Source organism: Chelonia mydas, chromosome 9 (assembly GCF_015237465.2).
Source record: "Chelonia mydas isolate rCheMyd1 chromosome 9, rCheMyd1.pri.v2, whole genome shotgun sequence".
NCBI lineage: Eukaryota > Metazoa > Chordata > Testudines > Cheloniidae > Chelonia > Chelonia mydas.
In genome coordinates, this window is record NC_057855.1 from 55,101,438 (window position 1) to 55,129,259 (window position 27,822).

General features: G+C 49.7%; 1 protein-coding gene across 1 annotated transcript in view; it reads right to left on the minus strand.

Moving 5' to 3' along the window:
• The window catches only part of CROCC2 (ciliary rootlet coiled-coil, rootletin family member 2), a 212,359-nt gene that overhangs the window by 65,233 nt on the left and 119,304 nt on the right, over positions 1-27,822 (minus strand). Inside the window, 4 exon segments of the mRNA XM_043522756.1 lie at positions 382-549; positions 1,330-1,489; positions 2,069-2,307; positions 11,609-11,752. Coding sequence (XP_043378691.1) covers positions 382-549; positions 1,330-1,489; positions 2,069-2,307; positions 11,609-11,752 — 711 coding nt within the window.

A 27,822-nucleotide genomic window follows, 5' to 3' on the forward strand; every position in this document is an offset into this window, starting at 1 on the left:
CGCAGACCCAAAGACAGCCCTCTCTGCAGCACGGTAGCACCCATAGTTCAGTGCACAGGCTCCCAGGCTGAGCTGCTGCTCTCCACCCCACTGGCAGAGAGAGCCCTGGGTCACTCTCTGGAAACCCCAGGGCAGTGTTTACAGGCAGGCGCCAGGGAGTGGAGTGCCCTCCCCTCTGCTGCAGGGCTGCACCCTCAGGGTGATGGGAAGGAACAGGAGGGGAGGGGAACAATCCTTGAGGTCTCCCACAGGAGCCTGGTGGGCCTAGCTAGGCTAATCTAGAGATGGCTTTGTACCCTTCCCTCCGGACCATCCTTTCCCTCTGCCTCCATCCCTCGCAGCCCGCCTCTGCCTGCCAGCTCCAGTGCCTACTCGGTTCACCTCTTTGCGAACACATTTCTGGCCGCCCTCCATCTCCGCGATCCTCTGCTTCAGCTCCAGGGACTGCCTGTGGCACTGCTGCTCGCGCTGCTCCTGCTGCAGGAGACAGGCCTGCAACTCGCTCACCTCTTTGCCCTTCTTGCTGTTCTCGCCCCCCAGCATCTTCACCTGCAAAGGAAGGTTCTTCAGGTTGCCCCTGAGCTCGGCCTGGGGCACATGGGCCGTGCTGGCAGGCCCATCTTGGCCACAGCAAGCCACTGCTGCTGCCCTGACCGGGGGCAGGACTGGCTCCCCCCCGGCAATGACTGCTTGAGGATGGACAAAATGGTCCCTTCTTAGTCTGGTTTCTCCACCTCCCCAGAGGAGCTGGCCAAGTGCCACAGGGTGGAAAGTACCAGTGTGGGACCCACTGATTCACTCTGGGTCACTAGCAGGCTTCTCCAGCCGCCTTCCCCAGCCTGCCAGGCCTGGGCCGGTGCTGGCACAGCCCATGGGGAGCAGGCCTGTGTAGCACACTCCCCTCTGCAGTCAGCCGCTCCAGTGGCCAGTGGGATGGGGAATGAGACCAGGCCATTCTGCTCCTTGCACTGGGGGATTGAGGCTGGGGAGTTTTGAATCCTCCAGTTTTCTACCCAATGGGTTTTCAGGGCATGGTCTCCATTTGGGAGGGAGATGCCCCTCACCTTCCTGGGAGATGCACTTCTGGGCATGCCCCAGGGGGCCTCTGGCTGCTACCAGCTCTCCCTCTCATCCTGGCATTGTTCCAGGTTGCCACAGGGGAATGGGACCCATTCAGTGGCCCAAATGGGCAGCCTACAAGGAGGCATCGCAGTCAGGAAGTTCCCAGGATGGGAGGTGCTGGGGCAGAATGTGTCTGCGAAGGCTGATAGAGCTGGGACACAGCAAAGGGACCTGGCTTGCACGTGTCCAGGAGCCATCTGCACTCACCTGTCTGCGCAGTTCCTGCAGCTCCCGTCGGGCCTCCATCCGAGACCTCTCCACCTCCCGCAGGCTTGCCCTCAGCTCTCCTGCCTCTTTCTGAGCTGCAGCCTTGGCTTCCTCCAGCATGGTGATTTTCTGCTCCTTCTCCTCTAGGCCTCTCTTCAAGCTGAAGCAGACATGCACGGTCACTCCTGGCCGGTGAATGCTAAAGGGCTGTGAGCGGACATCTATGCAGGGAGCACCACCCACACAGTCACCCAGCTGTCATCATGGTGTGAGTGGGAGCTCTGGGCTGTTTGGGGACAGGTATAGAAGGGAAAGAATCCAGCTGGAAGTGGACAGTCAGCAGAGAAGAGGTCAGACCATGCTACTGTGCCCATTCCAAGGAGCCCTAGTGCAGCCCTTGGACTGGCCTCTGGGCCCAGTTCTGAGGGGAAAGAGACACGGATTGATGGAATGGCTCTGGACTGAGCTATCAGAGAAGGAGCTGCCTTGGGCCTGCCTGGAATGGCTGTAGGGTCCAGCCCTACTTGTACATCCCAGGCCTGAATACAGTGCCCAGTGCTTAGCTGGAATGGCTTTGGGTGGACGTGCTGGTAGGTCTTTGTTACTGTTCCGCACTCTCTGGTTTGGATCTGGGACCCAGCTAACAGTCCCTGTCCATGCCTGCACCTTGGCAGGCTATCACAGTGCCAAGTAATGTCTGCTGCAGGGTGCAGCCCACCTGGCACTGCACAGAGCCTACCTGATCCTTTCGCTCTCCGTCTTCTTGATGGCAGCCCGCAGCTCAGTATTGGATTTCTGCATTATTTCCTTCTCCCTGGTCTCGTCCCCCAAAGCCCTGCGGGTTTCCAACCTCTCCTTGCACTGGAGCTCTTGGGCCTCCTCACCATCCTGCAACCTGCGGTGCAACTCGATCAGATCCTTATGCGCCCCATCGCGGGCATTCTCTGCAAGCTGCAGCTGCGTCCTTAACTGTTCTGCCTTTTGGGGAGAGATACAGACATGCAAGCCCTGTACTCTCTCACCCAGGATCTCTGCCCTACTATAGGAGCAGAGCTGGTGTTTGCTGCTTGTCATCTAGAATGGGTGAATGCCAGTCCATCCTCCCAGGAGAAGGTGGCAGCTGCTAAGCCCTATGCAAAGGGGGCTCGGCTCCTCATTACAGTTTTGAGGAGACTGGGCACTCCACCCTCGCAGGAGGCAGACGACACCTTGAGAAGCTGGCTTGTTTCACAGCCCAGTATGCGAAGGAGGAATATGAAGTCCTTGTACAGTGCAATGTGCTGCCAGCCCAGCCTGTGAGTGCTGCAGTCATAGAATCATAGAAGATTAGGGTTGGAAGAGACCTCAGGAGGTCATCTAGCCCAACCCCCTGCTCAAAGCAGGACCAACCCCAACTAAATCACCCCAGCCAGGGCTTTGTCAAGCCAGGCTTTAAAAACCTCTAAGGATGGAGATTCCACCACCTCCCTAGGTAACCCATTCCAGTGCTTCACCACCCTTCTAGTGAAATAGTTTTTTCCTAATATCCAACCTAGACCTTTGTTCCTGAGACCATTGTTCCTTGTTCTGTCATCTGCCACCACTGAGAACAGCCTAGCTCCATCCTTTCTGGAATCCCCCTTCAGGTAGTTGAAGGCTGCTATCAAATCCCCCCTCATTCTTCTCTTCTGCAGACTAAATAAGCTCAGTTCCCTCATCCTTTCCTCATAAAAAACGGTTACTCACCTTCTCATAACTGTTGTTCTTTGAGATGTGTTGTTCATGTTCATTCCAATCAGGTATGTGTGCGCGCATGTTCACGGTAGCCAGATTTTTTCCCCTAGCAGCATCTGTCGGTCAACCTGGGCGCCCCCTGGAGTCGCGCCTTCATGGCACTCAATATAGAGCCTTGAAGAACAACAGTTACGAGAAGGTGAGTAACCATTTTTTCTTCTTTGAGTGCTTGTTCATGTCGATTTCAATCAGGTGACTCACAAGCCCAAGTTTAGGTCGTAGTGTCGGAGTCTTCCACTGATTGGAGCACTGCTTGTCCGAAGGCCACATTGTCTCTGGCCTGCTGGGTAATTGCATAGTGCATGGTGAAAGTATGGATGGAGGACCATGTCGCTGCTCTGCAGATTTCCTGAGGGGGAACCTGAGCCAGGAACTCTGTTGATGAAGCCTGCACCCTGGTGGAGTGCACAGTGACTGGAGGTGCAGGAACCCCTGCCAGGTTGTAGCACTCACGAATACAGGACACTATCCATGACGAGATGCATTGTGACGATACCGGCTGACCTTTCTTTCTGTCTGCCACTGCCACAAATAACTGGACCGACTTTCTGAATGGCTTTGTCCTCTCCATGTTGAAGGCTAGCGCCCTGCGGACATCCAGAGAGTGCAGTCTCTGTTCCCTACCGCTGGAATGAGGCTTAGGGTAGAATACCGGGAGAAAGACGTACTGGTTAATGTGAAACTTCGACACAACCTTTGGGAGGAAAGCAGGATGAGACCTGAGCTGAACCTTGTCCTTATAGAACATGTTATAGGGAGGCTCTGATGTTAGGGCCCTGAGCTCAGACACCCTCCGAACCGAGGTTATTACTACCAGGAACACCACCTTGTAAGAGAGGTAGAGCAGGGAGCATGTCACCAATGGTTCAAATGGTAGTCCCATGAGCCTAGAGAGGACCAGGTTGAGGTCCCAGGTGGGGACAGGCTGATGGACTTGAGGGTACAGTCTGTCGAGTCCTTTAAAAAATCATCTGACCATAGGGTTAGCAAAAATGGAGCGGCCCCCTGCACTCAGATGCCAGGCCGATATGGCATCTAAGTGCACCCTTATTGAAGAGAATGAAAGCCCCTGCTGCTTCAGATGGAGCAAGTAGTCCAGAATGAGCAACACTGAAGCTAGTGTCAGGGACGAATGGCACTGCACAGACCAGATTGAAAATCTCTTCCACTTGGCAAGGTAGGTGCTCTTGTAGAGGGTTTCCTGCTACCAAGGAGGACTTGTCTAATTTGGTCTGAACAGGAAAGCTCCATCGGGTTCAACCATGGAGCTTCCATGCCGTGAGGTCAAGCGACTAGAGGTTTGGATGTTGAAGACAACCGTGATCTTGTGTCAGAAGGTCCGGGAAGAGTGGAAGGGTGATTGGGGCTTCCACAGACATGTCTAGGGGAGATGTGTACCACTGTTGATGGGGCCAGGCTGGTGCTATCAATATGACCTGAGCTTGTTCCCTCCGGATCTTGAGGAGTACCTTGTGAATGAGTGGTATGGGCGTAAGGGAGATGGCCTCCCCATGGAAGGAAGAATGCATCCACTCTGGAGCCCGGGCTTTGATTCTGGAAGGAGCAGAACTGCTGGCACTTCCTATTGTGTTGCGCGGTGAATAGGTCTATCTGGGGAAAGCCCCACCTCAGGAAGATTGAGAACGCGACGTCCGTGTGAAGGGACCACTCCTGGGTGTGAAATGACCTGCTGAGGTGGTCCGCCAGTTCGTTCTGTACCCTGAGGAGGTACGACACTTGCAGGTGTATTGTATGTTTCACACAGTAGTTCCACAGCATGGCTTCCTGCCACAGGGGAGAGGAGCATGCACCCCCCCTGTTTGTTGGTATAGAACATTGCTGTTGTATTGTCCATCATAACTGATACACAATGTCCCGTTAAGTGTGCACAGAAGGTCTGGCATGCTAGGCGCACCACTCTCAGCTCTCTGACATTGATGTGGAGAGCCAGATCTGCCTGAGACCAGAGACCCTGAGTCCTGCTGTCTCCTAGATGAGCTCCCCAGCCCAAGTCTGATGCATCCATCACTAGCGAGAGAGACGGCTGCGGACTGGTGAAGGGGACCGCTGAGCACACTTCCTGAGGGTCGAGACACCAGATAAGGGAGTCGATGACCAGGTGAGGCAGGTCACAGTCCTGTCCAAGCTGTCCCAGGCTTGGTGATACACTGACACAAGCCACGACTGAAGAGGTCGAAGGCTGAGTCTGGCATGCTGCACCACCTAGGTACAGGCAGCCATGCTGTTTCTTGCTGTGGTGGTGGGAAACTGTCGGATATCTGTCAGGGCCTGAAACCTTGCTTCTTCTAGGTATGCCCTGGCTTGGGTCGATTCCAGTACTGCTCCTATAAACTCTATCGTCTGGACAGGGGACAGAGTTGATTTTGCTTCGTTTAGAGGGAGACCCAGGTTGTCGAAGGTGGCTCTGATGAATCTGACCTGAGCCTCCACTTGCGTCCTGAAGCGGCCCTTCATCAGCTAGTCGTTGAGGAATGGAAACACCTGTACCTGGTGACTGTGCAAGAACGCGGCAATGACTGCCATGTACTTGGTGAAGACTTGAGGTGCTGCTGACAGGCCAAACGGAAGGACTGTAAACTGGTAGTGGTACATTCACCACAAATCTTAGGTACTTCCTGTGGGGCTGAGTGACTGTGATATGGAAATATGCGTCCTTCAAGTTAAGGGCAGCATACCAGTCTGCTGGGCCCAGTGATGGGATGATTGAGGCTAAAGAGACCATACGGAACTTGAGTTTCTTCACAAACTTGTTGAGTTCTCGCAGGTCCAGGATGGGCCTGAGGCTGCCTTTGGCTTTTGGTATAAGGAAATACCGGGAGTAAAAGCCCTCTCCCCTGTGCTCCTGAGGAACCTCCTCCATTGCCCCTCGAGATAGGAGTGACTGCACCTGCTGGATAAGGAGCTGCTCGTGAGAAGGGTCCCTGAAGAAGGACGGGGAAGGTGGATGGAAGGGTGGGCGGGCACAGAATTGGATGGAGTATCCTCTCTCTACCGTGTGGAGCACCCAAAGGTCCGAGGTGATATGGAACCATGCATGATAGAAAGAGGAGAGTTGGGATGAGAAGTTAAGGCAGGGTGGATACAGTTGAGGATCTGGTGCACCGTCCTTGACCTGTTTCAGTCCAGAGGGTGGTTTAGATTGGCCAGAGCTCTGGCCTGAGGACAGTGCGGTCGCCTTCTGCCATTTCTATTCCTCCTCTGTGAGCCGTCCTGATGGTTCTGTGGCTGATAGAGCCGTGGAGGAGGTTGCGGCCTAAAATGTTTATGTTGTGTAGCGGGCGTATGGAGGCCCAATGATTTGAGAGTGACTCTCGAATCCTTCAGGCTATGCAGCCTTTTATCCATCTTTTCAGAAAATAGAGCCGAACCCTTGAAGGGGAGGTCCTGAATAGTTTGTTGGACCTCATATGGCAAGCCCAGGATTTGGAGCCAAGAGCCTCTCCTCATAGCTATGCCTGTGGCCATGACATGAGCCAGTGCGGCTTGCAGCGAAGTCCTGGAAATGAGCTTCTCTTCCTCCACGAGAGCTGAAAAATCGGCATGGGAGTCCTGCAGCAACAGCTCCACAAATTTAGCCATTGCCCCGGATGTGTTTGAAGCAGTACCTACTGACAATGGCCTGCTGATCTGAAATGCGGAGCTGTAAGCCTCCAGTGGAGTAGAACTTTCTCCCATAAAGGTCAAGCCTTTTCGCCTCCCTATTCTCTGGGGAGGGTCCCTGGAAGTCCTGACACTTGTATTGGTTGGCAGCATTGACCACAAGAGAGTCAGGTGTGTGATTCGTGTATAAATGCTTAGGGACACTTGGATGGCACAAAGTAGCATCTTTCGTTGCACTTAGCCGTAGGGAGCAACGAGGCTGGGGTCTGCCACAGAGTTTTTGTGATGTCAGAGATGGTCTTTATGAGGGCCAGGGCAATCCGTGCAGGTCCGGAGCGAGAAGATCCACCACTGGATCTGCATCCTCCACTACCTCCTCCGCCTAAATGCCCAGGCCCTGGGAAACCCTCTACAAAATTGCTGCAGAACCCCATTGTCCTCCAAGGCTGGGACTGTCATCGTGCCCGTCAATGCCTCATCTGGAGAGGACGAGGAAAAGACCCCGCGAGGGGTGGCTGCTCCCTTCCTTCCACACCCAAGGGGTCCCGTGGCACCTGGGTTTTTTGGGCCAGTGCCGACCCAGATGGTGTTGTGCCCCTCAGTGCCAAAAGTGCCATCAGCGTCCATGTCATCCTCGACATCAGAATTGCTGCTGGTACCAGAATCGCCATTGGTGCCAGAGTCCCTGCCGGTGCTGGTGCCGCCGGGACCCCCAGGCCTGGCTGCACCAGAGGCATTGAGATGGTTGCAAAGGGTGGTAATAAGCCTACCCCCAATCCTGCTGGTGCCAGTGCTGCTGACGGGGATACAAATGAGGCCAAGGCCAGTGACATCACCCTGGAATTAGACCCTTGGCTGCAACCTTGGCTTTCATGAAAAGGCCAGGGAGTCCAACATGTCCATGATGGCAGGGGCTGCCATTGGGCAGGCCATGGTGCTGGGTAAGGGTGCCCGTCCCGAGTTGACGTGGACCATCTGGTTCTACTCCTCCAGAACCGATAGGAGTCTGACTCCGAGGTGTTTGAAAATGATGACCACAGGGGAGTGGCACTTCTAGGCACCGAGCTTTCGCGCCAAGGGCTCGGGGATCGGCGTGGCTGCTGGGTGTGCTCCGGTGCTGGGTGCCTGGGTCGGAGATCAGCGGGCTATCATAGTGGGCTTTCCCCTTGAAGGAGCCCATCTGGGAGGAAAGAACAATGCTATGAGGTGAAGCAGTTCTTGGGCCACCTCAAACACCTCCGGTGTCGAAGGGAGGTGCAGCTCCTGGCTCGGCCTTGGCAAGCGAGGAGGGTCCGGACTCAACTGCCCTTCCACATGGGCAGGAGTTGGCGTGACCGTCACCGGTGGAGCAGCACTAGTGTGGCCTGACTCGGGTCTCACAGCGGCAGGCTCCTTAGACCTAGCTGGGGGACAGTGACCTCTCTCTGGCCTCGTCTTTTGCAGCACCGGCAATTGCAAACGGTGCCTGCATGCGGCATGTGTGCCGCTAGTGGAGCCAGAACTGTGCCATGAGTCCTTATCCTTACCCGGCACCAGTGCTCGTGCTGATGGTGCTGGAGCGCTCCGCACCGAGGATGATGTATTCGGCGCAGGGTCTGTCAACCCGGGGTCAGACTGGGGGCAGAGTGCTGTTTCCATAAACAGGACCTTCAGGCACTGCTCTCTATCTTTTAAAGTCCTGGGCTGAAAAGTCTTAAAAATGGCACAATGATCCTTCTGATGGCCCTCGCCTAAACACTTTAGACATGAGGTGTGAGGATCACTTCTGGGCATACACTTGCCGTAGGCTTTGCAGGGTTTGAAGCCCGGAGACCCCAGTGCTGGGAGAGCGTAGGAGGGGATTCCCCACCCCCAAAAGGAAACTTATCAAACACTAATGAACTACTAACTATTAACAAACAATGGAAAATTAATAGAGAACAATGTAAGAAATTGCTAAATACGCTTGTTGAGACAAGAGCACAGGAAAGTTCCAGCTAACCATCACTGGCGGTAAGAAAGACCTGTGTGGGTGGCGGGTTGACAGGGCTCTATATTGAGCGCCATGAAGGTGCGACTCCAGGGGGCACCCAGACTGACCCGATGGATACTGCTAGGGGAAAAATCTTCCGGCTACCGTGCATGTGCACACCCCTGATTGGAATCTACATGAACAAGCACTCAAAGAAGAAGTCATGTGCCCCAGCCCCATAATCATTTTTGTTGCTCTCCACTGAACTCTCTCCAATTTGTCCACATCCTTTCTGTAGTGGGGAGCCCAAAACTGGACGCAGTACTCCAGATGTGGCCTCACCAGTGCCCAATAGAAGGGAATAATCACTTCCCTTGATCTGCTGGCAATGCTCCTACTAATGCAGCCCAATATGCCTTTAGCCTTCATGGCAACAGTCTGGCACAGCGGGGTATCTGTAGGGGATCACAGCTGGGGAATCCCTGAGAAAAAGGGCCCAGAGAGAGATACGCTCCCACAGAGCATGAAGGCTGGCTCTGCTTCAGCTGCACCTCTCTGGTCACTCCAGGATCAGCAACAGTGGGGCTGATCCCACACCTTCCTTCACATGCCAGCACAGCTGCCACAGAGACATGGCAAGGAGACATGGAGGGCACTCAAGGGAGGAGAAGCCTATACAGATTCAAAGCAAATGATGCCAGTAAATGAATGTTATAACTTATGGCTGTTTACAACACAGTAGCCCATGGAGGTACCAGCGGAGATTATATCCAGGTGCTGCACCCACACACAGGGAGAGACTGGCCCTACCCCAGAGAGCTCTGTGGCTAAATGGGCACAGGACAGGAGGGGAAATGGAGGCCAGGGATGTGACGTGATTTGCCCAAGGTCAGTGTCCGAGGTAGGATGGACTCCAGTCTCCTGACTCCCAGGTCACTGTCTTATTCAGTAGCCCAGCCAGGGCCTAATCACATCCCCACTCTTGATGTCAAAAGGAGGGGAGTGAAGGTTGTGTAGCAACCCTGGAGATAAGTCAGCTGTTTCCCTCCTTAGCACAGGGTTGCTGGTGTGGGATGGGAGGAGTGGGGAGGCAGCTGGGAAATCTCTCAGTGTTGAGCCCTTTGATTCTGTCCCTTTAAAAAGCTGCCTTGAGTTTATCCTGCTGCTCCAGTTCTGCCCCGGTGACCTTTGAGGTGGGGGCTGGGGTGAGGGGGTGGGATAGAAGTTTTCACAGAAACTTGAAGTCACCAGTTTCTTTCGTTCCTTCCTCCTCCTTCGATCTGTAAAACCCTAACACTGTCCAGATCCTCCCTGTTGGCCCGGATCACTCCATCCCGCTCCATGTTGTTATTGTTCTGTTTCTGAGGAGGATTAGGGTGAGCTCCCCCTCCCATCCCCCAACCCACATATGGGATCCACAAATGCGCCTAGCATTTTCCACCAAGCTCAGCAGAAATTCACCCAGAAGGTCAGTGACCAAAGAAACGGGCGATCCATCATAAAACAAACTGTTTTCATTTCCCAGGATAGAGGGGAGGGGGCTGGGATTGAGAAAAAGAACAAAACCATGAAAAGAAAACAACCTCAGCTCCTTCTCTGCAAAGACAACCTTCCCCATTTGCAGGAATGTGACAGCCGAAGCTCTTAATATGATTATCATAATTATTTCTTTACTAGAAATTTTATTAAAAGCCTCTTTTGAAATCCATGCTCAGGGATCCAAATCTCCAGCTGAGTCCTGGATGGAAGGACAGAGCAGAGGGAAGCGTGGGGAGGAGAGAGCGAGTGTGTGCATGCACGTGTGTGTGCGTGTGCACGCCTGCGTAGGGAAGGTATGGCTGCAGAACTGGCTTGAGACACTTTCTCAAGTTAAAAGGCTGTGAAAATGTTATGGTTCCCATGGCAATAAGTGGGCCCTAGCTGGCGCCTAATAGGATTTCTCTGTCCTCAGCTTGTTCTATAAGCCCTTTAACTGTCTTTCTCCCACTCCCTGCCAATCTCTCCCGCTCCCTCAGCCCCCCTCCCTCATCCGCCTTTATCTCTGGGTTTTGCACCCCTTTTTTTCACTGGGACTGGCTCCTGGGTCCCTCTTTCTGTGCCACAGTTCCTCAGACCTTATTGTATGCCAGTGCAGCCCCCTCCTTCCTCAGATCCCTCTGCCTCCCCGTGCTCTGAATTCCCTTCTCCTGCTTGCCTGTGTGGTCCCTTCCAGGGTCGGACTTTGAAATCTGTTGAAAGGAGCCTATTGTTGCCAAAATAAACAGCCTGTCATGTTAAATTGCTCTCTCTCCTCTTTCATGTTCTTTAATTTTCTGTCCCCCCCTCCAATCCTTTTGTGGTGGGCCATTCTCTTGCTCTGATGCTGACTCACCAGAGCTGTTAGCCAGGGAGCAGAGCCCAGATCACAGACAGCGCTGGGCTAGGGCTCCCATCTGGCCCTTACTCCCCCAGGGTTTGAGCCAGCTTGTGCCATCTGCCGTGGCTGGTATAGAAGCGATGGCTGTGGGAAGCTCACAGCTGCTCCCCAAGCAGCGTACCCAGCAGGAAGGCTCTGGGGCACTTGCATGGGATGACAGTGCACAGCTACAATGTGTTTTGGGTCTGTTATGAATGCTGCTGGTGTTGTGTGACTGCCGTCACCAGGGACTGACCCCAGGACCCCCAGAGCTAAAAGCACGAGCTTGAGCTAAAGAGCCAGCACTTCATGGCTAGAGCTGCTGCTGTGAAGACTCCTCTCCTCTGTGGATGGGCATGGCATGGGGCCTGTAACACACTCCCCTGTGGGCAACACTTGCACTGATGGCTGGACTCAGGGCAAAGACCCAGTGCAGGTGAGGCCGAACTTGTCTCCTCTGTCAGACTGGCTTGCTCAGACTCTTGGCAAGCAGAGAGTTAACCCATGGTGCACAGATGACCCAGAACAACCATACATACCTCCCTCCCTGCAGAGTCCCTCTCTCTTGCCAGCTCCTTTATGAGCTCATTCAAGCTCTTGGCCTCTCTCTGATGGGCAGCCACCGCGTCTTCAAACTGAGCCTGGAAGGTGTGCAGCTGTCCGGTGATACTGGTGACTGTGTTCTGTGGGGGGACCAGGAGGGGACAATGCCATCAGTGATGCTCGGTCTGCGTGCCCATGTGTGCCAGGCTGGTTGCAGACTATGCTGCTTTAGCTCTTGCACTCATGCTCCAACCAGCTAACACCCAAGTATAACGCACTCACTGTCAGCTGGCCCCACGGAGCCCAGAGCATAAGGACCATGGGGAGGAGCGTGCTGGTTTGCAGGACAAGGCTCTGTAAGCCAGTGGGTGATGCCAAAGGGCGGCTGCCCCCTCCCTAAGCCAGGTCAGCACTGGTGACAGACAGTGCCCATGCTGCTCAAGGGCCCAGTGTTTTGCTTTACAGCTAGGGTGCACTGCAGAAGGCCCAAGTGACAGCCACCACCTTGGCCAGGGCCTGAACCAGAGACCTCCAGAGCTAAACAGGAGAGCTGCTCCAGAACTGGGACTGTGACGGACTGGCATCCTCCGTACATCAGACACAGAGGGGCACGGAATACACGCGGGCCAGTAGGTTTCAAATCCCTGCCTTCCTCTGCCCAGCTCCTGCGCTCCCACGGTGTGCAACTCCCCTCCCTGCCTTCCTGACACGTTTCTATGTGCCTTGCAATGCAGCCACAGCAAGGCCTGGCTCCCATCCCACCCCCCCAGTGCTGTGCATTGCGAGGGACTGTGTGCTGCAGTGGAGTGAAAGCAGTGTGAGTTCATAGTGAGGACCACTTGTTTCCACAGGCCGATTTCCCATCCATGTAGATGTTAGTCAGAGGAGAATCAGGCCCACAGGGGGATTCACCCCGTGCCTGTACTGAGCCCAATGTGTGCCCTTGATCCTTGGACTGCTGGGGCTGGTTAGCCCCCAGCCTGTGTCCAAGCAGCCTCACAGGCCAGCCTCTCTTGGGCCCTGGCTATAGTGTCCCCCCAGCAGCTGGGAATGGCTGGGTTTAGCAATGTCCCAGCCATGCCCTCAGCACACCTCCTGGACTGGAGGCTCCTTCAGGGCATCATGCAGGGCAGCTATTCCAGCTCTGTGCCTGGAGGAGGCAGCCTCCTACTGCAGGGGGGCCTGACACTTGTGCTGGCACAAAGGGGTGAATTCCCCGCAATAGGACTAGACAGCAGCCTGGCCTTGCAGATGCAGTTGAACAGAGGCATGCCCCCCCATATCCACTGCAGGAGCAAGCAGATGGGCAGGGCTGAGCTCCACTGCCGACATGCCTGCAAGCACAGCAATGCTGGCACATGGGGGTAGCAATCTGGTCTGGGACAGTCCCCTTCTAGGAGCCAGGAGGAAGGGGGCAGGAATTGTGCCTTTTAACCAGGGCTCTAGCCAAAGGGACGGACAGCAGCCCATAGCATTTAGCCAGGAAGGATTTAAAGGATGTCGTCAGCTTTTTACATGTGTTCTCTTTTTCCCTTTCCATTGTGTCGGATGCCCATTTTGATTCTTTACTGTGTCCCATGATCTGCCCAGGATGTTTTCTCTTCTGCATTTCTAATGGAGCTAAAATTCATAGAATCATAAAATGCAGAGATGAAAGACGACCTGTTAGATCATCCACCCCAGCCCCCTGCCAATTCAGAACTGCTAATCTAGACCAAGTATGAGCAGCTCCAGCAAAGGGGCTTCCAGCACTTCCCTGAGAAGATTATTCCATGGTTTAATTGCCCTTATTGTTAGGAAATTTTTCCCGATGTCTAGCCTAAATTTTTGTTTGTGAAGTTTGATCCCATTATTTTGTCACTCCTCCCTGAGCTATTCTATACAATCATCCCTCTCTGTCATGTTCCCATCCTTTAATACTGCACAGTTCTTGCACTCCTTCAGGGTCCTGCACTGTACTATACAAAGATTTCATTCTTGTCGCCTTTTCCCAGACATAGGCCAGTCCTTCTGAACCTGCAATCGCTTTTGTTGCCTCTCTCTGAATTGACTCCCGTTTGTCACTATCTTCCTTGAAATGGGGCACCCAAAACTGCTACACGCAGAATTCCAAAGGTGCTTGAATTAACCCGTTACCTCTCTGGGTTGGGATGTTATGGGCCAGATACCCAGCCGGTGAAAATTAGCATAGCACCACTGACTTCCATGGAGTTATGCTGATTTGCACCAGCTGAAGATATGGCCCACGGGGATACAGCCTATGGGCCCCAGGAAGTGACTGGCAAAACTCTAATCAGCTCCAACAGGAGGAGGATCAGACTTGCACCAGCATGGGGATACAATGGATGCTATCCACTGTCACGCCTCAGCATCTCCTCCCTGCTTTGTAGATTTGTGCTTTCCCCCCGTCCGCCAAAAGGCCCTAGACCCTGATCCTGCAAAACTCAAGTGCTTTACTTAACTCATATGAGCAATGCTGCTGAACTCAGCAGGGTTCCTCAGCTGTGTGAGTGCTTGGGAGCTTGGGGCCCACTTAGATTTTTTTTCCAAGTTAAAGCTGGTTAATTCTTGCCCATTTCTCTTCTCTCTCTGTGTCCATGTATATTTTCTCTGCAGCCTCCTGGATGTTTTACATTATCCAGGCTTCAGTGGGGATTCCTGGGATATCTGCATGATAGCTGCTTTCAACTACCTGAAAGGGGGTTCCAAAGAGGATGGATCTAGACTGTTCTCAGTGGTAGCAGATGACAGTACAAGGAATAATGGCCTCAAGTTGCAGTGGGGGAGGTTTAGTTTGGATATTAGGAAAAACTTTTTCATTAGGAGGGTGGTGAAGCACTGGAATGGGTTACCTAGGGAGGTGGTGGAATCTCCTTCCTTAGAGGTTTTTAAGGTCAGGCTTGACAAAGCCCTGGCTGGGATGATTTAGTTGGGGATTGGTCCTACTTTGAGCAGGGGGTTGGACTACATGACATGCCGAGGTCCCTTCCAACCCTGATATTCTATGATTCTATGAAAACATTTTCATTTGTGTGGTATCCCACCAGCAGCATTTACACGGCTACAGCTCCTGCAGATTTACTCATAAACCATACACAGAGCATCCCCTGGCATTTCCTTGGGCTCCTCACAAACTAGGGCTTTCTGTTCTGGATGCAAGAAATAGCCTGTAACAAGGTACTCCGCCTTAGGAGGGGCTTTAAAGGGATGCGCTCCCCCTACCCATTTCTGTCTGTATTACTGTACACCTAGTATTGCTACAAGTAGCCCCAAAGATGCCCAAAGCCAATAGCATTTGACCACTTGCTCACTTGCACTGTTTCTCCTGTGTACTAAAGGAAGGCCCCAATTCTGCCAGCTAGTCCTCCCAAACGGCTCCATGTCCACAAGACACCATACTGATTTCAGGCCTGTGTGGAACCATACTCTAGTCAGCGGAGCTCTGGGCAGCCATGTATAGGGCTAGTGTCAGTGGTTTCCCTGAGATCTGTGTGGGTCTCTCACACAGCAACAGGGGAGAGAAAACCACACTTGAGCCAAGGAAGGCACAAACCTGTCAGGGGGTTTCATGGGCAGGGGCAGCACTTGAAACCTCATTTGATCCCTTTTATATAAGATTTGGTGCCACTGCAGGACTTTGGTTGCAACAATGATCTATATGGTCCCAGATTATATCAATAACGTCACACCCCTAACACAGAATTGATGCAGGAAGGGATGACACAAACATCAATGACTGCATCCCAAGAGCTTCCCTCCTCGGTTCTGTCTTACTACAGCAAGTATTGGTGTATAACGGAAACGGTTTATCAAAGTCATGTTCAATAACATGATTGAATCTCTTTACAAACTCAAGGTAAAACTTGGTTAGAACAATAGTGGTTTGGAACTGCTTTTGCAGCATGGTTCCTGTATGTCTCATGTGATCTTGCCAAGAGCTAAGGAACATAACTACTTTATCCATGCAAGCTCTGGCAAATGTTTGGAACCCAATTAACATCAACTTAATGTAGATATTACTGTTGTTTATATACAGGAATCTTGGCATTTAGCCATGAAAGCAATGTGGTAGTGTGCCTCCGTTTCCCTTTTCATACAGCACATTAGGTCTGGAATGTCTTTTGCCCTGTGAAAAGTTCCAATACTGTTTACAGCCCTTAACTGTGCAACATCAGTATAACAAGGCCTCTTAACACAAAGTGCGTTCTCATGTATTCCTTTTAACATGTTCAAGGGATTTTCCAAAAGATTAGGCACTTTGTACATTTTTACAGTTTTTGGTAATAGCAACATATTAGTTACCAAAATTACCATGAGCAATAACAACAAATTCATTGCAAGTGTCCATCTACATTCATGTTTGTTATTCCACACCTTTGGCTCAATACTATTGAGGTTTGGTCCTTTCAGGGTTAGCCTGTGGCTTCCCTTTGCAAAATTAAGGTCTCTCTTTCCTTCCTGTCCTGAAGGATCAAACCCTGATTTCTCTAGTTTAACAGAATTCACTGGCTGATTGGGTGTGCTCTCTGTGCTAATAGCTATTAGCAAGTCCATCTTCTCCCTGCCAGCCAAGTAATTTGCATTACCACAGATAGGAGCCAGTTCACCAGTTTTTAGATCCTTAACTGCTACCAATTCCAAGGCTGGACTCTGTCTTAAAGAGATACCATCCATTTTCACTAACAAGCTAGACTCAAAGTTCTGTGGTCCTTCCCTTACCAACCTCGGCTTCCACATGGAATCAGATGTTAAGTTCACTGAGAGAATACAAGTCATATCCAAAGTGTCTAGAGATGAGAGTATACCTGCCATCCCCTGCATTCTCGAGAGATTAACTACACAGCTGTTCTGCCCTGCAGACTCAGCTACCCAGTCTTCCCTCCAAACCTGAGACACAGACTGTTCACTCCAGAATCAGCATGGAGACATTCCTCTCTCAACAAGCTTGTCTCCCCAACAAGCTGGTCAAACACAGCCACTTGGTTATAGGACTCTTCAACTTAACAGCTTTCACTCCATCTGAGACCTTCTCAAAGCTATCCACACTGGATTTTTCAAAAGGAAAGTCAGTGGATCCATTCACCATAGAAAATTTCTGGCTCTTAGGAACTGAAACTTTCTTGGTTAAATCACTTTCACACCCTTCAGTTGCAGTAAACTGTTCGCAAAGACTACCATGAGGATTCCTTTCCCTAGGAGCTTTTCTAAGCAGCAATTCAACCCTCACAGAAATTCTGCCTTTTCCCTCTTCACCTAGGGCTTGCTCTAAAGGAACACTTTCCTGAGCAACAACAGACTTTTTCTGGGTCTCACTTACATCCAGAATCACCTCTGAGACAACTACACTATTTTCAACCATCACAGGCTGAAAGGCACCTTCTGTCTGCTCCACAGACAAAGAAGAGCCGGAGACACATTCTCCTTTCCCAGACACACAGCTTGGGATCTCATTTCCCTTGTCCCAGCACACAGGCCTGTTCACAGACAACTGCTTGGAGACCGGGGTTGCTCCCTCCATCGGCAAGTCAATACCCCTGACAGACTCAGGCACATTTCCTTCACTGTCACAATTCTCTACACAGGTAACAGGTAAGGTATAGCGACACTCATCTTCCACTATCCTCGCCTTCCCATACTGCTGACTAGACAAAGCCATCAGCTCACAAGACTGCCTAGGCTCATCCAAACTTTCCTTCCCAGGCACATTGCCACTCCCCACAGATAAACTGCTGCTCTTCTCACTACACTGAGCTATTTCCAGCAAATCATAGTTACCTTTTTCAGGTTCACTTTTATAAGCTGTACTAGCTAACAATCCATCACCCATCAAAATTCTACCCTTTCCTTCCTCAGTTAGGGCTTCATAGAATCATAGAATATCAGGGTAGGAAGGGACCTCAGGAGGTCATCTAGTCCAACCCCCTGCTCAAAGTAGGACCAATCCCCAATTAAATCATCCCAGCCAGCGCTTTGTCAAGCCTGACCTTAAAAATATCTAAGGAAGGAGATTCTACCACCTCCCTAGGTAACGCATTCCAGTGTTTCACCACCCTCCTAGTAAAAAAGTTTTTCCTAATATCCAACCTAAACCTCCCCCACTGCAACTTGAAACCATTACTCCTTGTCCTGTCCTCTTCTACCACTGAGAATAGTCTAGAACCATCCTCTCTGGAACCACCTCTCAGGTAGTTGAAAGCAGCTATCAAATCCCCCCTCATTCTTCTCTTCTGCAGACTAAACAATCCCAGTTCCCTCACCCTCTCCTCATAACTCATGTGTTCCAGACCCCTAATCATTTTTGTTGCCCTTCGCTGGACTCTCTCCAATTTATCCACATCCTTCTTGTAGTGTGGGGCCCAAAACTGGACACAGTACTCCAGATGAGGCCTCACCAATGTCGAATAGAGGGGGACGATCACGTCCCTCGATCTGCTCACTATGCCCCTACTTATACATCCCAAAATGCCATTGGCCTTCTTGGCAACAAGGGCACACTGCTGACTCATATCCAGCTTCTCGTCCACTGTCACCCCTAGGTCTTTTTCCGCAGAACTGCTGCCTAGCCATTCGGTCCCTAGTCTGTAGCGGTGCATTGGGTTCTTCCATCCTAAGTGCAGGACCCTGCACTTATCCTTATTGAACCTCATCAGATTTCTTTTGGCCCAATCCTCAAATTTGTCTAGGTCCCTCTGTATCCTATCCTTACCACTCCTCCCAGTTTAGTATCATCCGCAAATTTGCTGAGAGTGCAATCCACACCATCCTCCAGATCATTTATGAAGATATTGAACAAAACCGGCCCCAGGACCGACCCCTGGGGCACTCCACTTGACACCGGCTGCCAACTAGACATGGAGCCATTGATCACTACCCGTTGAGCCCGACAATCTAGCCAATTTTCTATCCACCTTATAGTCCATTCATCCAGCCCATACTTCTTTAACTTGCTGGCAAGAATACTGTGGGAGACCATGTCAAAAGCTTTGCTAAAGTCAAGGAACAACACGTCCACTGCTTTCCCCTCATCCACAGAGCCAGTTATCTCATCATAGAAGGCAATTAGATTAGTCAGGCATGACTTGCCCTTGGTGAATCCAGGCTGACTGTTCCTGATCACTTTCCTCTCCTCTAAGTGCTTCAGAATTGATTCCTTGAGGACCTGTTCCATGATTTTTCCAGGGACTGAGGTGAGGCTGACTGGCCTGTAGTTCCTAGGATCCTCCTTCTTCCCTTTTTTAAAGATGGGCACTACATTAGCCTTTTTCCAGTCGTCCGGGACTTCCCCCGATCGCCATGAGTTTTCAAAGATAATGGCCAATGGCTCTGCAATCACAGCCGCCAACTTCTTTAGCACCTTCGGATGCAGTGCATCTGACTCCATGGACTTGTGCTCGTCCAGCTTTTCTAAATAGTCCCGAACCACCTCTTTCTCCACAGAGGGCTGGCCATCTACTCCCCATGCTGTGATGCCCACTGCAGCAGTCTGGGAGCTGACCTTGTTAGTGAAGACAGAGGCAAAAAAAGCATTGAGTACATTAGCTTTTTCCACATCCTCTGTCACTAGGTTGCCTCCCTCATTCAGTAAGGGGCCCACACTTTCCTTGGCTTTCTTCTTGTTGCCAACATACCTGAAGAAACCCTTCTTGTTACTCTTGACATCTCTTGCTAGCCGCAGCTCCAGGTGCGATTTGGCCCTCCTGATTTCATTCCTACATGCCCAAGCAATATTTTTATACTCTTCCCTGGTCATATGTCCAACCTTCCACTTCTTGTAAGCTTCTTTTTTATGTTTAAGATCCGCTAGGATTTCACCGTTAAGCCAAGCTGGTCGCCTGCCATATTTACTATTCTTTCGACACATCGGGATGGTTTGTCCCTGTAACCTCAACAGAGATTCCTTGAAATACAGCCAGCTCTCATGGACTCCTTTCCCCTTCATGTTAGTCCCCCAGGGGATCCTACCCATCCGTTCTCTGAGGGAGTCGAAGTCTGCTTTCCTGAAGTCCAGGGTCCGTATCCTGCTGCTTACCTTTCTTCCCTGTGTCAGGGTCCTGAACTCAACAAACTCATGGTCACTGCCTCCCAGATTCCCTTCCAGTTTTGCTTCCCCCACTAATTCTTCCCAGTTTGTGAGCAGCAGGTCAAGAAAAGCTCCCCCGCTAGTTGGCTCCTCTAGCACTTGCTCCAGGAAATTGTCCCCTACATTTTCCAAAAACTTCCTGGATTGTCTATGCCCCGCTGTATTGCTCTCTCAGCAGATATCAGGAAAATTAAAGTCACCCATGAGAACCAGGGCTAGAATCTAGTAGCTTCTGCGAGTTGCCGGAAGAAAGCCTCATCCTCCTCATCCCCCTGGTCCGGTGGTCTATAGCAGACTCCCACCACTACATCACTCTTGTTGCTCACACTTCTAAACTTAATCCAGAGACACTCAGGTTTTTCTGCAGTTTCGTACCGGAGCTCTGAGCAGTCATACTGCTCCCTTACATACAGTGCTACTCCCGCACCTTTTCTGCCCTGCCTGTCCTTCCTGAACAGTTTATAACCATCCATGACAGTACTCCAGTCATGTGAGTTATCCCTCCAAGTCTCTGTTATTCCAATCACGTCATAATTCCTTGACATCACCAGGACCTCCAGTTCTCCCTGCTTGTTTCCAAGGCTTTGTGCATTTGTATATAAGCACTTGAGATAACCTGCTGATTGCTTCAACCTGACCATCCACTTTAATCTGCTCCTGAGAAACCATTGTCCTGACCAATGAGTTTTTCTGTGCTTGATCTACTTCCAGATTCATTTCTGAGGACATTAGACAGACAGTCAGAAACTTCATTCACAGACAAACAGCTACTTTCCAAAGATAAATTTTTTGAAAAACCCTCCATAGACACAACTTTGGGATTCATCCTCTCCTGTGCCTGGTTTGTGTTAACTTGACTGAACATAGCTTTAATATCATTTCCAATCATAAGATCCTTAGGGATTGTGTTCTTCACTCCCACAAACCATGGTGCCCTCAAATCCCTTCCATTAAGGTGGATTTTAGCCAAAGGCACCCTGACAAAATATACTCAAATAGGGGTATAACAGTTACACTTTCATCTGGCCAGTAATCTTCCTCCCTGACAAGACTTGCTTTTAACACAGAGTAATATCTGCTGCGGTGTCCCTCCATGCATACACCTCACTCCATTCACTTCTGCACTGCTAATAAACTCTGCATTATTTTCCCATATTTAGCTTCAATATGAGTTTTAAGGTCAAATTTAAGGCCCTGTTTTTGGGTATGGGCATCTGCAATCTCTGCAGCCGCTAGGACTGACTCATGGTCCCTATCACACACAGCTGCTCTCACATGGTCAGGCACGATGTCTAAGAACTGTTATCCAAAGTTATTAAATCCAGGCAGTTTTTCAAAACTCCCATGCGCCTTTGCTCCCACAACCCACTTTTTAACAAAACCCATCAGCTTATGAGCACATTTCTACAAAAGTTACAATCATTGGACATTTTAAATTTTCTAAACTTAACTCTGTAAGAATAAGGAGTAAACCTTGAACCACCTCAACACAGAATCTTTAAACCGCTCATAATCCAAGGCTTCTTGTTCCCCCAATTCATTAAATACCTCCCTGGCTTTCCCAGTCAGCCTGGTCAGCAGGACAGGCATTCGCTGATCATCAGGGATTTGGTACATGATTGCAGAGGCATTCCAAAGGTGGACAAAAACTCCTCTATGTCCTCAGTATCATTGTAAATGGGACCATCCTTTCCCACTTCTTCTCGTGGCGGTGGGGGAAGTGGAGTACCAGGTTGGCGATGACTTTCTCCGCTCCTTCCATGACTTGGAGCTGAAGTTTTGCCATCTCCTGTTCCATCTTGTGAGTCTCCTATTGGCCCTGTCGAGCTTTCTCCTCATCCGCCAGCAGCTCCAGACGCCCCTTACGAGCTTTTTCTTCTCTCAGCAGCCTCTTTATCTCTCTCAGCACCTTCTCTTTCAAACTCAGCATTCTTTTGCTTTTCCAGCAATCGAAGATCTGCTAGATTCTGTTCATGCTCAAGTTGCAGTTTATTTTGTTGCCTTTTGCACTCTAATTTTTTTCTGCAGCTTCTGTAGCCTCAGGTAAGGGCTGTGCTCCTGCCTCCTTGATCACTGGCCACTAACAGATTTCTCATTTCTTGATTTGTAGCTTTCTTTCTAAAGCTTAGTCCCTTTTCTGAACACAGATCTTCCAGAGTTTTTTTTTGCGAAGGCCCTCATATGCTCTTCGCTCACCCATTGCAATTGCTCTTTAACCAACCCAACTCTCAATACTAAAATTCAAATTTGGATAGCGTGGGGTTCTGACCTAAAGTCTAATTGACCTGGTTCGGTGGATCCAAGCACGACTGTGCCACTGTAACGATGCTGGTTCTGCGGGACCCCAACTGAGAGTGCCAATTCAGGACAAATTGCTTAAAGCAGGGCAGTTACAGCCCAAGGCTGGGGTTTCTATGCACACCAAGACAAACCAAACCAGCCAAACAGAGAAGACTTTGGTTTTACCCCACTGGCTAACCACAAGTCACTCACAGCAATTCCTTAGACACTCCAGTTTCCCAATATTGCCACCAGTGCCACTCGTTTTGGGGACAAATGGTTATGACAAACCAATACCCCAGTAAAAGAAAAAAGGTTCTCGCGATCCCAAAGGACCAAGCCCCAGACCCCAGTCAAATACAAATCAGATCTACCCACAAAATCATTCTGTTGCCAATCCTTTAGAATCTAAAATCTAAAGGTGTATTCATAAAAGGAAAAAGATATAGATGAGAGCTAGAATTGCTTAAATGGAATCAATTGCATACAGTAATGGCAAAGTTCTTGGTTCAGGCTTGCAGCAGTGATAGAATAAACTGCAGGTTCAAATCAAGTCTCTGGAGTACATCCACAGCTGGGATGGGTCTTTCAGTCCTTGGTTCAAAGCTTCAGTGTAGCAAAGTTCCTCCAGAGGTATGAAGCAGGATTGAAGACAAGATGGAGGAGCTGCAGCAGCTTTTTATATTCTCTTGCCACGTGGTCTTTCTTTCTTTGTTCCAAAGACAAGCTGTCCATCACATGGCCTGTAAAAACCTCAGAGTTCTGTCCATAGGCATGTCCCTGCATACCTTGCTGAGTCCCAAGGCATGTCTGCCTTCTCTCAGTGGGTCAATTGTATAGCTGATGGTCCTTAATGGGCCACCAAGCAGGCTAGGTAGAGCTGACACCAACTTATCTGGGGGTGTCACCCAGAAGCATAGCACAAGTTTGAACTACAGACAGTATAGAGCCAATATTCATAACTTCAACTACAAAAATGATACACACATATAGACAGCTTAATCATAATCAGCAAACCATAACCTTGTCTTAGACACCTCATTTGACCCCTTTTATATAAGATTTGTGCCACTACAGGACTTTGGTTGCAACAATGATTCTATACGGTCCCAAGATTATGTCCATAACGTCACACATCCTCAGCAGTGTATTCTCAGTGTAAATCCTTGGCAATGCCAGGGAAGACATTCTGGAGGGAGCCAATGACAGAGCACTGTGGGCCTCAGAAGGGGAACCATCCAAGGCAACCCTGAAGGAGTGTTTGGTAGGAGAGCAGGGCCTTTCTATCCAGAGGATAGCGTGATCAGCTGTGTCTAGGGGAGCGTACAGTTAGGCTAAAAGGCTGTGCAGCTTGGTCAGGGAGAGGCTGTTGGTGACCTGGCTAAAGGCAGTTTGAGAAGAAGAGGGGCAAGCAACCAAACTGCAGGAGGTGTAAACGGGGGAAGTTGAGGCAGTGGGAGTATAGCATGTGCTTGAGAAGTATGGAGGCAAAAGGGAGGAGGGTTGGCAGCTAGAGAGGAAGGTAGGATCAAGGAAATATCTCAGAGGACAGGGAGACAGTAGATTGGTTGGAGGCCAAGGGCAGGAGCCAGGTAACCGGCAATATCTGAGGACAAGGAAGAGGGATGGGCTAAGGTGAGTTCAAGGGAGGTCAAGAGTGCAGCGGGATTTGGGCTGAGATATGGGCTAGAGCAGTGGTTCTCAACCAGAGGTATGCATACACCTAGGGGTACACAGAGGTCTTCCAGGAGGTACATCAACTGATCTAGATGTTTGCCTAGTTTTACAACAGGCTACATAAAAAGCACTAGCGAAATCAGTACAAACTAAAATTTCATGCGACTTGTTTATACTGCTCTATATACTATACATTGAAATGTAAGTACAAGATTTATATTCCAATTGATTTTATTTGATAATTATTGGTAAAATGAGGCACTAGCAATGTTTCAGTACTAGTGTGCTGTGACACTTTTGTATTTTTATGTCTGATTTTGTAAGCAAGTAATTTTTAAGTGAGGTGACACTTGGGGAAACACAAGACAAATCAGTCTCCGGAAAGGGGTACAGTAGTCTGGAAAGGTTGAAAGTAACTGGGCTAGAGGATACCACATGGGACTGGGACTCAGAAGATCTGGCTTCTGATTCTGCCTCTGTGGCTGACTTTCTGTGTGACTTAAGGGGTGTCACTTTCCCTCTCTGTCTGATATGATGCTCAGAGAGGGAGAATGCTGTGGGAGAGCAGCCATGATGGGCGGGAGGGATAATTGTCCTTAGCACATCCAGGGCATTTGATGTCTTCTAACCATAATCAATCCAATCAAGTAATTAAGGGCCTAATTAAATCCTGTTTTGTGGCCTGATCACAAAACTTCAAAACACCTGATGTTCCCGTGGATGAATGTTCCACAGCAGGCTTTGACAGCCTTGATTTGTGCCCCAAGTCCAGCATAAATCTCTGTGTGTGAGAACGTTGGGTGCTGAGGGAAGGTGGCTATGGCTGCCACACACAGAGAAAGCTCTGCACGTGCCTTTCCTTTCTTCCTGAGGATTTTCTCCCTTTCCTCCTCCCTCCCTGCCCCATCTCCCTCTTCTGTGCTTTCTCAGTTTTGTCCTTTGCTTCTTTTCCTGCTCTCCCTCCCTGTTGCCTCCTCCCCTACCTGCTGATTTATGGTTTCATCCCCATTCCCTGGCCTCCACCCCTGGCCCCTCTCTGTTCTTCCCCTTCACTGCTCCGCCTGGATTATCCTCAGCCTCCACAGTGCTTCTCTCTATGAGCCAGCAATAAAGCAAAGCAAAACTGACCAGCTCTGTCAGTTTCATCTTGTTTCTGGGCTAGTCTTGAGAAGAGCTCAGGAAGGTGAAACTGACTAGATCCTGTTTTGCTACTTCTCTTACATGTGGTGGAAGGGAAGGCGGTAAGGAGAGGTGTTTTGTGCCACCCTCTGTCCTGCACTCCTCGGTACGTCAATCCCTATCCTAGAGAAATCTGCTGTTGGAATGTATATTAGTGACTTTTATTATTGTCTATATAATGCCACATAATGTGTATACGCATGAATCTTGAGAGGTAGCTAAAAAACACAGATCCAGCAACAAAGGGTTTACAGTCTAGTTATTCACACAGTTGCACATCCCACCTTGGGGTTAAAGATGAAAGTCCAATCCTTTCCCCATAGAAATCAAGGGAACTTTTTCTGTTGACTTCAATGAGAATACAAGTGGGCCCAGGGAATCAAATGGAACATTTTCCAAGGGAACAAGGTCTCTCCCCTTTTGATCACACCAGTACACCACAACAGGTTATTTCCATTCCTCCCACTCAGTGATGTTTGGGGGTAGGGGGATGTTTATAGTCATTGAGGGAAGTTATTCTTTGCATCTGATTTCCCTTTGGTTCCCAACCAATCTTTCCAATGTCAATGCTTTGCAGATGAGTTCTGATTGGAGTTTTATAGCCTTCTTGTACTGTTTGTTTGGTGTTAAGGGACTATTCTTTAATGTGCATGTTCTCCTTTGGAATGATCTATCTGGTGGCTGAGCCCCCACTAATGTCATGCATACATTTCTGAGTGTAAAACCAAATGAAACCAAACCCCCCAACATTGTGTTAGCTCACTGAAACCTCACAAGGTATTCTGCAAGCAAACTACAGGGACCAACAGCATAAGCAACGGTCAAGCACACAGCGCTGCCTATGTGCCTTAATTTTGGCCCGTAACAGCACTCTATGCAGAGTGATGTGACTCTGATAACAACAAACTTCAGCCAGGAAGTAGATTTAGACTGGCCAAGTCATCTGACTTGTAAGATCAGTCACTTTTTCAGTGCATGTAGGAGGCTGTGATAAATGAAGGGGGTGGGGGGGGCTCCCTTTTATGGACACCCAGCCAGCCAGTAGCTATAAAATCCCTCTTAGTAGCTGTTCTCTAATTGCTCTACCTGTAAAGCGTTAAAAAGTCTCATTGCTATGCATAGGTAAAAGGAAGTGAGTGGGCACCTGGCGAAAAGAGCCAATGGGAAGGCTAGAACCTTTTAAAATTGAAACAAGACTCCCCTTCTGTCTGTCTGTTGTTCTCCTAGGGAGAGGCGGGCAGGACAGCAGTTATGCTGTAAGAAGCTTGGGCCAGGTATGAAAAAATCATCAATATCATACCTAGAAACTACTCATTTAAAACCACAGATATGTAAGTAGATTAGGAAGACGCAATTAGGTTTATCCCTTTTATTTCATTATGGCTTGTGGATTCCTCTGTGCTAACCGCAGGTGCTTTTGTTTTGCTTGTAACCTTTAAGCTGGACCTCAAAAAAACTATTCTTGATGCTTAATCTTTGTAGTTGCTCTTTTAAAATTTAGCAATAGCCTGAGTTCCCAAATGTATTTTCTTTCTTTCTTTTTTTTTATTAATAAAATTTACCTTTTTTTAGGACAAAACTGGATTTTTGTGTCTTAAGAGGTTTGTGCACATTGTTTAATTAACTGGTGGCAACAGCTAATTTCCTTTTTTTTCTTTCTCAGCTCATACTAAGAAAGCAGGACAAACAGCAAGTTATCTCAAGTGCCTATACACAAATGCAAGAAGCCTGGGAAACAAGCAGGGAGAACTGGAAGTCCTGGCACAGTCAAGGAATTATGATGTGATTGGAATCACAGAGACTTGGTGGGGTAACTCACATGACTGGAGTACTGTCATGGATGGATATAAATTGTTCAGGAAGGACAGGCAGGGCAGAAAAGGTGTGGGAGTTGCACTGTATGTAAGAGAGCAGTATGACTGCTCAGAGCTCCGGTATGAAACTGCAGAAAAACCTGAGTGTCTCTGGATTAAGTTTAGAAGCGTGAGCAACAAGGGTGATGTCGTGGTGGGAGTCCACTATAGACCACAGGATCAGGGGGATGAGATGGACGAAGTTTTCTTCCGGCAACTAACGGAAGTTACTAGATCACAGGCCCTTGTTCTTATGTGAGACTTCAGTCACCCTGATATCTGCTGGGAGAGCAATACAGCGGTGCACAGACAATCCAGGAAGCTTTTGGAAAGGGTAGGGGACAATTTCCTGGTGCAAGTGCTGGAGGAACCAACTAGGGGCAGAGCTCTTCTTGACCTGCTGCTCACAAACCGGGAAGAATTAGTAGTGGAAGCAAAAGTGGATGGGAACCTGGGAGGCAGTGACCATGAGATGGTCGAGTTCAGGATCCTGACACAGGGAAGAAAGGAGAGCAGCAGAATACGGACCCTGGACTTCAGAAAAGCAGACTTTGACAACCTGAGGGAACTGATGGGCAGGATCCCCTATGAGAATAACATGAGGGGGAAAGGAGTCCAGGAGAGCTGGCTGTATTTTAAAGAATCCTTATTGAGGTTACAGGGACAAACCATCCCGATGTGTAGAAAGAATAGTAAATATGGCAGGCGACCAGCTTGGCTTAACAGTGAAATCCTTGCTGATCTTAAACACAAAAAAGAAGCTGACAAGAAGTGGAAGATTGGACAAATGACCAGGGAAGAGTATAAAAATATTGCTCAGACATGCAGGAGTGAAATCAGGAAGGCCAAATCACACCTAGAGTTGCAGCTAGCAAGAGATGTTAAGAGTAACAAGAAGGGTTTCTTCAGGTATGTTAGCAACAAGAAGAAAGTAAGGAAAGTGTGGGCCCCTTACTGAATGAGGGAGGCAACCTAGTGACAGAGGATGTGGAAAAACCTAATGTACCCAAAGCTTTTTTTGCCTCTGTCTTCATGAACAAGGTCAGCTCTCAGACTACTGCACTGAGCAGCACAGCATGGGGAGGAGGTGACCAGCCCTCTGTGGAGAAAGAAGTGGTTTGGGACTATTTAGAAAAGCTGG